Source organism: Bipolaris maydis, assembly GCF_028858645.1.
Source record: "Bipolaris maydis strain C4 unplaced genomic scaffold PSV08scaffold_8, whole genome shotgun sequence".
Taxonomy (NCBI): domain Eukaryota; kingdom Fungi; phylum Ascomycota; class Dothideomycetes; order Pleosporales; family Pleosporaceae; genus Bipolaris; species Bipolaris maydis.
This window is the reverse complement of record NW_027093864.1, coordinates 1,710,928-1,727,109: the sequence shown is the minus strand read 5'-3', so window position 1 is coordinate 1,727,109 and position 16,182 is coordinate 1,710,928. Positions and strand designations below refer to the sequence as shown.

The 16,182-nt window shown below is 45.8% G+C and overlaps 2 protein-coding genes across 2 annotated transcripts; both read left to right on the top strand.

The window, feature by feature from the left end:
• Window positions 1-481: 481 nt before the first annotated feature.
• Window positions 482-2,949, top strand: PSV08DRAFT_224970 (P-loop containing nucleoside triphosphate hydrolase protein; the record flags this gene model as incomplete). Its single annotated transcript, XM_014217631.2, has 5 exons — window positions 482-835; window positions 911-1,930; window positions 1,982-2,154; window positions 2,203-2,341; window positions 2,399-2,949. 5 exons carry the CDS (start codon window positions 482-484, stop codon window positions 2,780-2,782), a joined length of 2,070 nt encoding a protein of 689 aa, XP_014073106.1. The 3' UTR covers window positions 2,783-2,949.
• Window positions 2,950-3,344: 395 nt separating this feature from the next.
• PSV08DRAFT_305791 (CWC16 protein) lies at window positions 3,345-4,841 on the top strand. The gene has a single exon (XM_014217587.2). The coding sequence runs from the start codon at window positions 3,404-3,406 to the stop codon at window positions 4,469-4,471; it is 1,068 nt and encodes a 355-aa protein (XP_014073062.2). The 5' UTR covers window positions 3,345-3,403; the 3' UTR covers window positions 4,472-4,841.
• Window positions 4,842-16,182: the final 11,341 nt, after the last annotated feature.

The window sequence follows — 16,182 nt, the reverse complement described above, 5'->3', positions numbered from 1 at the left end:
GGCGCGGCGAACAAACAGTTCAAGACCAGCAATGAGATCATGGGACCGGATGAATGGGCAAGCTGCGAGGAGAGGAGGCGAAGAGTATGACCAAATGCTAGAAGGATACGGAAAAAGGCTGGGTCATGGCTTGTTATTTGTGAGCGGCTTTGTTGTTGGTTGCTGGTTGCGGTGCCAGTCGCAGCGAGGGCGCCCTGGCCAATGTTAGGCAGCGAGAGCAGCTCAAGCCTGAGTCAGCCCCACTGCGCCACTGCGAACAACCCCGCCAAATCCTTGCGTGGGCATCAACGACACGGCAACATTTTCGCTTCTCGCCGACGACACTCAATCGCCAGCCTATTTAGCCCTCACGTCGCTTCTCGGCTGCCTAGACACCTATACGGCTTCTCTGCGCATTCCCACACGCCCACCATCCCCGGCCATTAGCGCATTCCCCGCCCCAACTCAGCCCTCACCTCTTAAAGAAAAAAGCGCCATCACCATGGCAGACAACTGGGAGCAAGAGGAGGAGCGCCTCTCACAGCAGGCGCAGGGCATGAACCTCAACAATGCGCCCACCTTCACCCCTGGAGCGCAGTCATTCCAGCCCGGCGCGAGCTCCTTCGTGCCTGGCCAGCCTTATGGAGGCTACCAGGGCGGCTACAATCAGTACGGCCAGCAGTATGGAGGATACAACCAGTACGCAGGCCAGGGCCAGTACTACCAGCAGCAACAAGGATACCCTCAATACGGCCAAGAATACGGCCAGCAACAGGGCTATCCCAACTACGGCCAGTACCAGGGCCAGCAGAACTTCCAGCCCCAGCAGCAGCAACAAGCCCAAGGCCAGGCTCCAGTGCGGATAGCGAAGCGAGGAGACACAGACGTTGCCGGCTCAGCGGGCGCCGCACCCGCTGCTGAAGCCAAGAAGGAGGCACCCAAGGCCAAGGTGTTGTCCATTGGCGGCGACAGTGCACCCAAGGCCAAGGTTTTCTCGATCGGTGGCGACACTACTACTCCAAAGGTCGAAAAGGCAGGCGGAATCAAAGTCCTCAGCCTCGGCACACCAGGAGCACTATCCGCTGCGAAGGAAAAGGCCGACAAAGAGAAGGGAACCATTGATGCTGGAACCAAGGTGACTGCTGCAAAGGCTATTGAGAAGACGGGAGAACCCACCCCAGCTTCAGCAGGTTCTGGCCGTACTTCGCCAACCCCTTCGTCAGGTCGCAACAGCCCAATCCCCAAAGAGAAGGCCCCTGACAGGCCAATGGCCAAGCAACCAGACATTGAGAACGAAATTGCCGACATCGACGAGGCGACTCTTGCCGAAATATACGGCAAGGAACACGTCAATATTATTTTCTTGGGTCACGTTGATGCAGGAAAGTCTACTTTGGGTGGCAGTATCCTCATCACCACTGGCATGGTTGATGAGCGAACCCTTGACAAGTACAAGAAGGAGGCAAAGGATGCTGGTCGAGAAACATGGTACATTTCATGGGCGCTCGATTTGAACAAGGAGGAGCGCGCACAGGGTAAGACTATCGAAGTTGGTCGAGGTTTCTTCGAGACGGACAAGCGACGATACTCAATTCTCGACGCCCCTGGCCACAAGACTTATGTTCCCAACATGATCAGTGGTGCTTCACAGGCAGATGTCGGTATTCTTGTCATCTCTGCTCGAAAGGGAGAGTACGAAACTGGGTTCGAAAAGGGTGGCCAAACCCGAGAGCACGCCATGTTGGCCAAGACGCAGGGTGTGAACAAGATTCTCATCGTCGTAAACAAGATGGACGACCCTACTGTTGAATGGTCAGAGGATCGATTCAAGGAGTGCACAACCAAGGTCGTAGCCTTTTTGAAGGGTCTCGGATACAACCCCAAGACAGACATCAGCATGATGCCTGTCAGCGCCCAGACCTTCACTGGCATCAAGACCCGTGTGCCCAAGGTAAGACAAATAGAGAACGAAGTTAGTGGCTGCACTGACATTTTTACTTAGGATCTTGCACCCTGGTATGATGGACCATCTCTTCTTGAGTACCTGGACAATATGCAGGCCCTTGAGCGCAAGCTCAATGCTCCCTTCATGATGCCCATTGCCGCAAAGTACAAGGACATGGGCACCATGATTGAAGGCAAGATCGAATCTGGTATCATCAAGAAGGAGAACAAGTAAGTCGCCTGTACGAGGACTAACTGAAACACGCTGACAATTGCAAGGTACCTCATGATGCCCAACCGACAAACCATTCACATCTCCGCCCTGTTCGGTGAGCAGGAAGACGAAATTCCTGGCGCGGCTTGCGGCGACCAAATTCGTGTTCGAATTCGAGGTGTAGAAGAAGAAGATATCTTGCCCGTAAGTAAATTTTGTGACTGGATTACTGAGCTGGGAACTGAGTGTGCAACTATTTAGGGCTACGTGTTGTGCTCACCTAAGCGACCCGTTCACTGCGTTTCCCAGTTTGAGGCCCAAGTCGTACTTTTGGACATCAAATCAATCGTAACTGCTGGTTTCAACTGTGTGCTTCACGTCCACGCAGCACAAGAAGAAGTCACCATTAGCGCACTACTGCACAAGCTCGAGAAGGGTACAGGAAGACGATCAAAGAAGGCGCCTGGATTTGCAACAAAGGGCATGAGCATCATTGCACGATTGCAGATTACCGGCACGGCTGGAAGCATTTGTGTTGAGCGTTTTGAAGATTACCCTCAGCTTGGTCGTTTCACTCTCCGTGACCAGGGTCAAACGATTGCCATTGGAAAGATCACAAAACTCATCACAGACCCCGAAGCTTAAATTATTCGACCGTGTCAGATGGAGGAAAAAGGAAGGACAAGGTTATGATATAGGCGACGCGACTACTCTTGGTTCTGATAACCAGCTGCATGGCGTCTTGGATGCGAGGAAAAGAACAACCTGCCATCTAAAAGAATATGATTAAGCGCATTTTTTTATTGCTTCCCACCAAAGTTGCACGTTGAAGCCCTGATCTTGGAAATGACGCATGCAAACTCAGGTTGGGCATATCTGGCCGTTTCGGCCCTAATCTTGTCACAGAAAGAGACAAGCCTTTTAGTGCTACAATCAACGAGAAACCTTAAATCAATTTCCAAGTTCAGTAATTTCTTACGCCGCTAGCCATAGCTTGGGCGTTGAGATGTGAGCAACTGTAAGTAAATTCACCGATTCGCAACTTGCGGGTGAGGTCACTTTTGGGTATAGCAAGGCTGCAGCTATCTGGTCATCGGCATGACTGGAGACCGACGACGATGCAGCTGATCGGAGTGGCTGCTTATGTCATCCACCTCCGCGGCCAAACGTCTTTTCCGCACTGAGAGCCTAACCTCATGCTGTTCACACACCGGCTCCCTATGACATAGCGCACGTCGCGCCCTCCCTGCATCACAGCCCGCAACGATGCAGGGCTTCAACATGGGGCGGTACTACCTGCCCGATGCCTCCAACCCGCCGAGCTTCAATAACAACTCGCATCCTCTCGGCAAACGCGCAAATAAGATCTCCCAGGGCATCCTCACTGTTCGCTTCGAGCTTCCCTTTGCCGTGTGGTGCGACCACTGCACTCCTCCGGCCATCATAGGCCAAGGTGTACGTTTCAATGCCGAAAAGAAGAAGATAGGCAACTATTATAGCACACCAATATGGAGTTTTCGCATGAAGCACAGTGCTTGCGGTGGATGGTGGGAGATTCAGACCGATCCAAAGAATAGCGAGTACAAAGTCGTCGAGGGTGCGCGGCGACGAGACTACGGGCCGGGAGACAAAGGACTAGAAGCTGAGGGAGAGCTTAAATTCTTGACCGATGAAGAGCGCCAGAGACAGAGGGAAGATGCTTTTGCGAGCCTCGAGGGAAAACTAGAAGACAAAAACGCGGAAAAGAAACACAGAGAAAGGGTGGAGGAACTCTACGATCAAAGCGAAGTCTGGCGAGACCCATACGACGTGAACGCACGTCTCAGGAAAGACTTTCGCGCGAAGAGAAAGACTTGGAAGAAGGAAGATATGCGAAAAGAGGGTATACAAGCAAAGTTTAGTCTTGGATTAGATATTGCGGACGAGACAGAGGCAGACCGGACGCGTGCCGGCTTGGTCGATTTTGGTGCAAGCGCCTCGGGCGACCGAGAACTCGAGCAACAGTCGTGGAAACTAATTTTCGAGGAGAAGGACACTACCAAGGCTATTAAGCCCATTGCAAAGACAAGAAAGCTCAAGGCAGAGTTAGCAGCAGAAAAAAGCCGACAAGGGTTGCAACAAACGCTGATTGGCAATACGCGAGCAGCAATTAACCCTTTCCTATCAAAAGACAGCGGACCGGCGTCGAGAATCAACCTAGGCATTTTAAAGAGGAAGCGAGATGCATTAGCTGAAGAAGAAGTCTCTACAACGTTGCCAGTGGAAACTGGTGATACGACTTCAGCCAAGAAACCTGCTTTGCTATCAGCACTAGTAGGCTATGACTCAGACTAAATAACATGGCGCCACAACAAAGAGTTTGAACATCGCCACGGACTCCGAGCTCAACTTTCTCATACTATGCATCTACTAGCGTTTAGGCAACTGGTATATAATACCCCATTTTCCATATCGAAGATAATATTGTCGTTAATAACTATACTTTAATTTTCAAGAGCCGTTCTCTTCGTACTGACACTCCCTCTAAGCGTCGACAGGTCATACCGATTTCTTTGCATTTCGCGTGCAATATTATGCATCGATGCATTAGTGGGATGGACACAGCGAATAATAGACAAGCTCTTCCCTAGCATATTCTCAAACTTAGATAGTAATGCACTGTATTAAATGACAAGATAGTCTCTCATATCGCATACTTATTATTTTCCCTATTTCTCAATCTCTTCAGCAAGTGCAATAAGGGAATAGAAGGAGATTACGTATCTTCCTTCCGTGTGGTAGTACCAAACCAGGCTTGGGATGTCGATAACGTCACGTAAGCGCATCGATAACGTCACGTGAGATCTAGGAGATCTCAATCTACGCTAAAATGCATACCACTCGAATATTCGACTAACTTATTTTTATTATTCTAGTATATATAGCTATTAGCTAATATAATTTAGTACTTTAACGTAATATTAGAGTATTATTTTTATATAACGTGGTTTATAAGCGAGCAGGTGTGAGACTATTAGGTTAGAATAGGTATAGGTAGAGAGTAGCACGAGTGGTTAGAGAGTAAACAGTCTGTATTTACTTAGACGAACAGCTACTAAGCTAAGGTAGTGTTTAGAGAGCTTATATAAGTAGCTCTAGATTAGAGCTTACTAAAAGGGGCTAGAGTAGACTAGCCTAAACTAAGGTGGTAAAGAGGTCTACGAAATAGAATAGTTTCTAATAATATCTCTTTTCTTAGGGCTTAAAAGTCCTAAGAGAGCTAAAAGAAAGCACTATATAGATATTCGTGTTAAAATAGGTTAGGCTAGCATAATTAGACGTAGAGGATATTAGAATATAGTCTAATAGGGTTATTTAGCCTAGAGTAGGCTAGATTAAGGCTATCTAGTGTTATAGTAAATTTTTTCTTACTTAAAGTAAAGTTTCTCTTACTTTAAGTAATTTAATAAGTAAAGTTAAGTATTCTTTCTATTACACGGGGTTTAGATCTATACTTCTCTTGCTAGGTCCTATACTATAGCTAGTGAGCTTTATATTAGTGTTCCGTGAAGTTTGTCTAGCGAGATAGTAGAGTGGGGTGCTTAGATAGAAAGGTAATAAAAGGTTAGATAACTTAATCTATATTACTATAGACTAATAGGTAACAATCTTATTAAGTAAAGATACTAGTAAGAAAGTACAATTTAAGTTGACTACAACGAGAGTAAATAATAAAATCTATCTATTCTTATATCCTTATTACTTCTATCCTAGTGCTCTTTATTCTCTCTTAGAAGTATATTACTATAAGAGTAGTAGGAGTATAATTCTCTTAAGGCCCCCCGTGCTCCCTTTCTTAGTAAGAGTAGGGCTCTTAGCGGGAGTACCTATATTACGTAACTTTTAGCCCTACAATATCTATTACCTTTTAACGTAGACGTAGTTAGCTTTTAACCTTATTATCCCGCGTTAAGGAGAGAATCCTTCTTATTACTTATAATATTATCCCCCCTCTTAGGCGTATTATCCTAATACTCTAGATTATTATTTTACTATACCACGTATTAAATTGTTAGCTATATATAAGGTTAGTAGGCTCTAAGCTATTATAACTATCCTTTCCTAACTCTAGCCTTCCTAACTATACCTAAGGTCCTATCTTCCTCTTATTAGGTTTCTATAATAACCTTAACTTAGCGCTACTAGGCTTAGTCTAATTAGATTTACTATTAGAAAAAAGAGATAACTTTCTATTATAAGCGTTATAAGAAAAAGAACCTTTATTACTTTATAGATACTACGTCTAGGTAGTATACTAGTTATATTACTATAAAGGCTAAGTATAGTTTATTTATAACTAAAGAAGAGTAGGAAAAGATTAAGGCTAAGAAGCGTTAAAAGCGTCTTAAGCTTACCTTCGCTAAGGAGTGCTAATTATAAGCTATTACTAAGACTACGCGCTTATATCGCGAGCTCTTAGAGGTTAAGGTATAAGAGCAGGTATATACTAATTAAAATTATACTATTCTAAATCTTTAGAATAATAAGAAAGAGGAAGCTAAGAGGAGCTTTGCCCCTAGTATAGTTTTTCTAGTAACTAAACTATCGCTACCCTTATAGTTAACTAACCTAGGCTAGTTATAAGCTAATTATTTCTCTTCTTTTAACTCTTTTTTATCCTTAAATTATTATCTATTGGAGATATAAGCTCACCAGCTGATCTCCGATAGAACCAAGTACTTGTTACAAGCAACAAACAGAAGGATTCACTCCCCGGGTATGACGATAGAAAGTTGGGAAACCACTTGGGATCCTGACGGGAAGGATGATCATCGCGGGGCGAGATCACGTGACTTGGCATCCCGCCAAGACATGGCCTCCGGGAGGCCACTGAGGATAGGGAGGCCAACGTCCTCCCAAACCTCCCGCCGAGAAAGGAGGACAGGGAGGACAGGACTAGAGGCAATGAGGATATAAGGATGGATGGATTTCATTATTTACTCTCGTTGTGGTCAACTCAAATTGTACTTTCTTACTAGTTACTCAACTTCACAAGATTGATACTTGTTAGTCTATTCGATATAGATTAGGAATTGTCAACCTATTGTTACTTTCTATCCAAGCACGCCCACTCCACTGCATCGCCAGACAAATACCTCACGGCGCTCTTCACACCATCTCACTCGCCCTAACCCGGATCGAGCCTAGAGAAGTATCAGCACCAAACCCCGTGTAACACTTTGACCACCCACGGATTCAGTGGACTTAGGAAGATTAACATTAGGACGCCCGATTAAGACTTACGATGTCTCACAACCATTCTCAGTCACAGGCTAGTGCCGGTGGACCAGTCCAAGGTCCCGGACCAGTGCCTAACCCAGCAATCGACGACGAGATGTTGACTCCCAGCGACGATGAGGAGGAGACAATGGATAACCCTAGACAAATGGTTCATAGTCTTAGGCGACAGGCCGAGATCCATGCGCGGCAGATGGCCGAGATGCAAGCGATGATCAACCAGCTCACGAGTCAGCTGATGGCCACCCCAAACGAAAAGCCTATCAAGAAACCCAAGATGGCAACCCCGGACAAATACGATGGTAACCGAGAAGGGTTACGGACGTTCCTCACCACTATCGAATTATACTGTGGCTACAACGATGTGCCAAACGACGAAGAAAAGATCCTTATGGCAAACACACACCTGAAGGGTAAAGCAGCCAGTTGGATGCAACCCTATGTGGAGGATTTCTTGGTGGACATCAACAACAAAGGAACCAAGGACGAGACGCGTGCCTTATTCAGCAGTTGGGCCAACTTCAAGGAGGAAATGGGACGCATCTTCGGGGAGGTAGACGCGGAAAGCCAGGCGGAGAAAGCGATATCTCGCCTGAGGCAGACCAAAGCAGTTTCGGCCTATACGGCGGAGTTCAAGCAACTACAAGCGCGAATCAATTGGGACGATTCGGCACTCCGGACGGTATACGAAGCAGGTCTGAAGGAAAACATCAAGGACGAACTTGTACACTACGACAAGCCAAAGGATTTGTACTCGTTGATCGAGTTGGCAACAAGAATCGACACGCGATTATGGGAACGGAAGGAAGCCCAGAGAGGATATCGACCAGGGCTACCCTTTGCCAACACCCGAAGGTATCGGAGCAACAAGGATCACGACGGAGACACCTATATGACTGGCAAGGTACAAGACAGGTCCAAGGATAAGAAAAACACCCGAGGAAAGTTTAACGACGGTCTTTCCAAGGAAGAACGCCAGAAGCGTTACGACAGTAAGGCATGCCTCCGCTGCGGCGAAGTAGGACACTTCCGCAGGGACTGCCCGAAGAATGAAGTCAAGCAAGGAGCGGTTAAGATCGGGATGCTACGGATAGCAACACCCTACCCGACCGAGGAGCCAGACGAAACCCTCAGCGACGTAGACTTATACGACGAGGCAAGACAGGCCGATTACGAGGCCTTCCTCAGCAAGACATACGAAGAAGTCATGGAGGAGGAATTCGAAATGGTGAAAGAGGCACTCGGACTCAAAGACTTCAAGTGGGACGAACCACTACCAACGGATTGGCAGGTTGAAGGGGCAGAAGTATTACGCCGCCTAAGAGACCAACAGTGCTGGATTTGTGGAAATACCAGGCACCAAGCCAACGATTGCGATATCGAAGGACGAATCACAATCACGGGACCCCGAGCAGAGGAGATCGCCTGCAGGGCTGCCCAGGAACAACCCAGATTCAAGGAATCTGATGACGAGGAGACGCCTCGGACGTTCAAGGAACGAATGGAGCAACACGAGCGCCTACGTTGGGTTGACTGCCCAAGACAGTGCGATTACCACTTGAGGAAGCGAGAAGAAACCAGGGACAACGAGGACGATTGCTGCCACATCAACTTATGGCATAACGAGTGTCGGGTACAGCATTGTCAGATGCACCAGCCAGGAGAAAAGGAAGCTCACGAAGAGCTATGCTGGACCAATTGTACGACCAATTGCCAGTTCCACAGGGAACAACGACGGAATGCTCGAAAGGTAGACGACTACTACCATAGCACGATATCCGCCGAGGAATGCAATGCGAAGAACTGCAGGATGCACAGAGCTGCAAGACCAAGAGTCACGACGACTAGGGTACCTAGGCAGGAACGAGAAAGGTCCAACAAAGAAAAGAGCCACGAACGACTCTTATGGACGCATTGCAGGAAGGGATGCGCCTTCCACCGACAACAGTTTGAGGATGCTCGAGGAGTAAACGATTATCTCCATAGCACCCTGTCAACAAACATCTGTGAGGCAGACGGATGCCCGATTCACAGAACGAAGAAGCCGAGTCCAACGAAGGGGTTTGCGAAGGAAGACATACCGCACGAGAATACCCATTGGAGCTTCTGTTACGACGACCAGTGTACGGTACACTATTCCGCCAAGGACGGCGAAGGCTACTTTCCTAGGAAGAGGAAAGGAAAACAGACAAAAAACTAGGATGCCGCCAGGGACAGGGTCACGCTGGTGAAGGCAGTCCTAAAACGACCCTCAAGGAAGTACGCGAACTGGGAGCGCAAGACTTGCGGCTGCAGGCTACGGTACTTATAGACGGACACGAGGTGACGGCGCTCATAGACAGTGGGGCCGCACGAACCGTTATCTCACCACGAGTGGTGGAGAAGAACAATATACCCTATCGGACCAAGAAGGTGCCGATGCGAGTGGTATTAGCCGACGATAGTCCCACGACATACGGGAACGGCTGGATTCGACTTGAGACCGAGGCAGTATCGTTACGCCTGGCTGGTCAAGAAAGCCGAACGAAGATTAGTATTATGGATCTCGGTGAGACCGAGATGATAATTGGCTACGACTGGTTGTTAGAACACAACCCTGCCATCGACTGGCAAAAGAAATCGATACACAGCCGAGAACCTGTGCACAAGGTTGCTGGTGTACGACGAGAAACACGCCCGACGGATCAACGCGCAAACCCAGATGGGAGATTCGGTGTGATTTCGCCGCATAAGATCGCGAGAATCTATGCGAAGGACCCTCAGAGAGTAGGAGTCATTTGGATACGGCAGGTCGCGACCACGAAGGAAGGACCGGTACCACAGGTTGCGTCCGTTCATGACGAACCACTGCTGGCGGTTCCAGCAGAATACCGAACATCAGAGTTCAAGGAACTGTTCGAGGAAAACGAAGCAACAGACTTAGCAGAACACCAGGATTGGGATCACGAGATCATCCTGGAGGAAGGAGCAAAGTTGAGCCCAGGAGGAATGTACCCTATAGCGCCCGAGCACGATGCTGAGCTGCGGGATTACCTCCAGAAGAACTTGAAGAAGGGATTTATCCGACCAGGATCAGGCCCGATGGCCTCGCCTATATTGTTCGTAAAGAAGCCTAACGGGAAGTGGCGACTATGTGTCGACTACAGGAGGTTGAACAGCGTTACTCGGAAGAATCGATATCCCTTACCACTGATTACAGAGCTCATGGATCGACTCCAGGGAGCTAAGTGGTTCACGAAGTTCGACGTTCGGGAAGGATTTTACCGAATTAGGATCAAAGAAGGTCACGAGTGGATGACAGCGTTTAAGACGAAGTATGGACTGTTCGAGTATACGGTTATGCCATTCGGGTTAACGAATGCGCCGGCAACCTTTCAATCAGTCATCAACAACGCGCTCCACGAGTACCTCGGAATCTTTGTTACCGCGTATCTGGACGACGTACTAGTGTACTCCAGCGGCACACGCGAAGAACATGTCGAGCATGTTAAGAAGGTTTTACGGAAGCTTAAGGAATACGAGCTATACCTTCAACCAGGAAAGTGTGAGTTTCACACGCAGGAAACGGAGTTCCTCGGATTTATCATCTCAACCGAAGGAGTGAAAATGAACCCAAAGAAGATACAGACTGTACAGGAATGGCCAAAACCCAAAACAGTCAAGGATGTTCAATCCTTCTTAGGATTTGCGAACTATTATCGAAAGTTCATCAAAGATTACTCGAAGATCACGACACCCCTCACGGAGATAACGAAGAAGGAAATAGGTTTCAAATGGGAACAGGAACATCAGGAGGCTTTTGATCGTATCAAGCAGATATTCCTAGAGGCGCCAGTACTCGAGATGTACAGCCCTCAACGACCCACCAGAGTCGAGACCGACGCGTCTGACTACGCACTCGGAGCTGTATTGTCACAGCAGTGCACGAATAAGAAATGGAGACCGGTGTTCTACCATTCACGGAAGTTCTCAGGAGCAGAACTTAACTACGACGTTCACGATAAGGAACTACTTGGAGTAGTCGATGCCTTTGAACAATGGGAGGTGTACCTGTTAGGACTCCCCGACACGATCGAGGTTTTTACCGATCACCAGAACTTGACGAGTTTCATGACGACGAAGAAACTCAACCGACGACAAGTACGATGGGCAGAGATGCTGGCCCAGTTCGACTTTAAGATCACCCACAGGGCCGGAACGCTCAACGGAGCAGCGGATGCCCTCAGTCGACGAAGCGACTTACGAGAAGAAGGTCACAAGGAACCCCACGAAGCAATGCTGAGACTGATGCCCGACGGCAGTCTTAAGTACAATCAGCCGGAATTAGCTAAGATAGCTACCACGGTGGTTCACCAAGTAATGACGCTTCAACAGCAATGGCAAGAGAAAGCCAATAGCTGGCAGTTCGAGCCCGAGAGCTCCGATGGACTGTTACGAGACGAACAGGAGTACCGATGTATGGTTTCGAAGGATCGAACATATGTACCCCCACACATGAGACGGGATCTCATCAAGGAACTGCACGAGTCCCCCGAGTATGGACATGCAGGAATCGAAGAAATGGTTAGACGACTATCTAAGGTGTTCGCCATACCGCGTATGCGTACGAAGGTGCAGGAAATACTAAGCAACTGTTTGGCATGTCACCAGAACAAGCCCAAGAGACATAAGCCCTACGGCCTGTTGCAGCCCTTACAGCCACCATCTAGACCATGGATAAGTGTAACGATGGACTTCATAGTGAAGCTCCCGAAATCACGAGAACCAGGATCCGAACGACTATGCGACACAGTCTTACTCATCGTATGTCGATTGACTAAAGGAGCAAAGTTTGTGCCCACGGAAGAAACAATTACGGCAGAAGAATGCGCGTACGAGGTTTATAAGGCACTAGTGTCAGAGCATGGGATACCTGAGGAATTCATTACGGACAGAGACAAGCTGTTCACGTCCTTGTACTGGACAACATTCCTGGCAAAATTAGGTGTGAAGAAGAAGCTTTCGACGAGCTTCCACCCAGAAACAGATGGCCAGACGGAACGAACGAATCAGACATTGGAGCAGTATCTGCGGATGTACGTCAACAAGTTACAGGACAACTGGGTTGAGTACTTGCCGGCAGCGCAACTGGCTTACAATAGCACGAAATCCGCAACAACAAGGCAGTCACCACACTATGCGAACTATGGATATGAGCCGGTAGCTCATCGAGATCCAAAGGATATTGAAAGTATCGCCGACAATGCAGACGGAAAAGCCCGCCTTTTGCGAGAATTGCACGAAGAACTGAGCAAGCGGATCGCTCAGAGGAACCTCACGATGTCCAAAGCAGCGAATAGGCTAAGGATCGAGGGACCGACCTTTAAGGAAGGGGACAAAGTTTTCCTGTCAAGACAGAACTTGAAAACTAAAAGACCATGCAAGAAACTGGACAATCTCCGAGTAGGACCATTCGAGATCCTAGAGAAAATAGGGCCGGTAAACTACAGACTACGGCTACCACCAGGCATGAAAGTACACCCCATATTCCACAAAAAGCTTTTGGAACCAGCACCCCAAGACGCCGAACTAGCAGAAGACATCGAACTCGAGAACGACGAGTATATGGTCGAAGCGGTCAAGGACCTACGGAAAATCGGTCGTCAGTGGAAATACTTGGTCAAGTGGCAAGGATGGCCGGATAGCCAGAACACTTGGGAACCAGAAGGAAATCTAACGAACTGCAAGGAATTGATACGAGCGTATCACAGGCAGCATCCAGAGAAGAGAGGACCGGGTCCTCTAGGGAAAGGAAGTAATCAAGGGACAAAGAACCGGAAGAGTCAGCCTGTAACCAGCCCAGATCAGTCGACGGTCCGGATAGCGATGGTTCGACAAGAGGAAGGCCCGTACCAGGGGCAGAGCTCCCCTCGGCCTGCTCTTTCGCCCGATCTTGCAGACTTAGGATGGCGTGATCACGGTCAGCGTACGACCGCTCAAGAGCCTCAGTCTCAGCGACCTCCAACCGAAGGCGCGCAACCTCGGCTTCAGCACGCAGAAGAGCCAACCGCTTTTGGCGCTTATCCGCTTCAACCTTTTCCCACTCTTCCTCGGAAACAAACAGACTACACTCAGCTTTTACGGAAATACAACCAGCGCAACGGCCAGTTGCAGTGTCCACGAAACAACGAAGGTTCTTCTCCTCACAACGCTTACAACGAAAAGTCATTTCGTTCCCCTGCTGTCGAATGCGGTCAGCACGAGCCTGACGCTGTTCAGTGGAATTCTGGGGACGGACGCGACGAGCGGAAGGGACCTTGGGCATGGTTAGGAAGGCTGGAGTTGGGAAGGAACGGTTATAATGGCCCGGGGCCTACCGACCTTATATGCAGCCGACGCTTCAACACGCGGCGCGGGAAAACGATAACCCAGGGTATCGGGACGATAGCCCTAAGGGGGGAGGTGATGTTACAAGCAACAAACAGAAGGATTCACTCCCCGGGTATGACGATAGAAAGTTGGGAAACCACTTGGGATCCTGACGGGAAGGATGATCATCGCGGGGCGAGATCACGTGACTTGGCATCCCGCCAAGACATGGCCTCCGGGAGGCCACTGAGGATAGGGAGGCCAACGTCCTCCCAAACCTCCCGCCGAGAAAGGAGGACAGGGAGGACAGGACTAGAGGCAATGAGGATATAAGGATGGATGGATTTCATTATTTACTCTCGTTGTGGTCAACTCAAATTGTACTTTCTTACTAGTTACTCAACTTCACAAGATTGATACTTGTTAGTCTATTCGATATAGATTAGGAATTGTCAACCTATTGTTACTTTCTATCCAAGCACGCCCACTCCACTGCATCGCCAGACAAATACCTCACGGCGCTCTTCACACCATCTCACTCGCCCTAACCCGGATCGAGCCTAGAGAAGTATCAGCACCAAACCCCGTGTAACAGTACTCAACCTTCAACCAAGACACGTCAATTAATCTATTACTAGAAGCTATTATGCTATTATCTAGTAATATCTATCTATTACGCCATAGATTACGCAAGCTACTACTAAGAAGACTCTTCTAGAATCTAAGACAACGAATATATAAGTAGTAGAAGAGCTAGTAGATAGAAAGTAGAGAAGAGTAGAGCGAATCCTACAGTACTACCTTAGGAAGGCAATTTAACTATTCTCTCTCCCCTAGCAATATCTTTTTATCTCTTATTTATCTCTCTTACTAGAACCTTTGATAAGCTGCCTCTGAGTCTATTACTAGATAAGTAGAAGGCAGAGACCTCTACCTCTGAGCTACTAGTAGAACAAGCAGCAACTTCCGCTACCTAAGTAGCAATAATCTAACATTATCTTCTTTTTAAAAATCTAGTTCTTACTTCTTTAGACGTTTCTAGTAAAAATTACGTACTAGTAATTTATAGTTTATTAGATTTCCTTTAGGTTCCTAAGTATTATAGCTCTTAGACTATTCTTACTACTTAACTAAATACTTTTACTAACTACTAATCTTTTATAGGTCCTTAACTTCTTTAATCTTATACTTATTATCTTTAAGCTCTATATCTATTACTAGCTTAATATCTAAAGGTACTAGCTCTAGGAGTTTCTTATAAAAGATAAAGTAGATTTATATACTTTATAGAAGTTTTAACTTATAGTTTATTTTTCCTATTTCCTCTAAGATCTTAAATAGTTCTACTTAGAGGTTATCTAATTTTCTATATAGTTATTTAGTTTTTAGGTTTTATTATAATAGGAAAACTTTGTCCCCCTTCTTAAAAGTTAGTTCTTTAATCCTTTATTTATTTACTACTCTAGATATTATAAGGTTCTATTAAGCTATATTTCTACCTAATTCTTTATATAATTTTTATATAAGCTTTACTTTATTATCTATACTTACTATAATACTCTTAATATTCTTTAAATCTTAATAAGTAACTAGCTTATATTTATAGTTCGCGTAGTGCGGTAAATACTTTATTATTATAGATCTTATACTATTATAGGCTAATTACGCTATTAGTAGTAACTCTACTTAGTTATTCTATAATCTATTAGTATATATTTATAGGTACTATTCTAATATCTAGTTTATTCTTTCTATCTAGCTATTTATTTCTAAGTAAAAGCTTATTAAAAGCTTCTTCTTAATACTTAACTTTACTAGGAATATACTCTAGTATTTAGATATAAATAGTTTATTATAGTTAGTAATAAACTCTTTAGATATCTTATACTCTAATACTATTACCTTAGAAACCTTATACACGTATTTATCTACTATAATTATTTCTTCTATAAGTATAAACTTTACTCCTTTAGTTAATTAATATATAATAATTAGAACTATATTATATAATTATTTAGATCCTAGTTCTTATAATTTTAGGAGCTTTACTATAAAGTCTATTATTATACTTATTTATAGTATAGATAGTAGCTATAAGAGTTATAATAGGCTATAGAGCTTATATCTCTTAGACTTATTTTAGTAATATACTAAATAGTTACTTAGTATTTCTTACACCTTTATACGTATATATAGTATTATAAATACTTTAAATAGTTATCTAACTATTTCTTTAATTTCTATATATCTATATTCTATAGACTTATATAATTTCTATATAAGACTTAATCTTATATATTAAAGTATATATATTTAATTTTTTAAAACTATATCTTAGTACTCTTATTTATTATTTAATAGTTTACTAAAGCCTACTTTATTAGGCTCGAACTACTAGCTAGCTACTTACTACTACTATT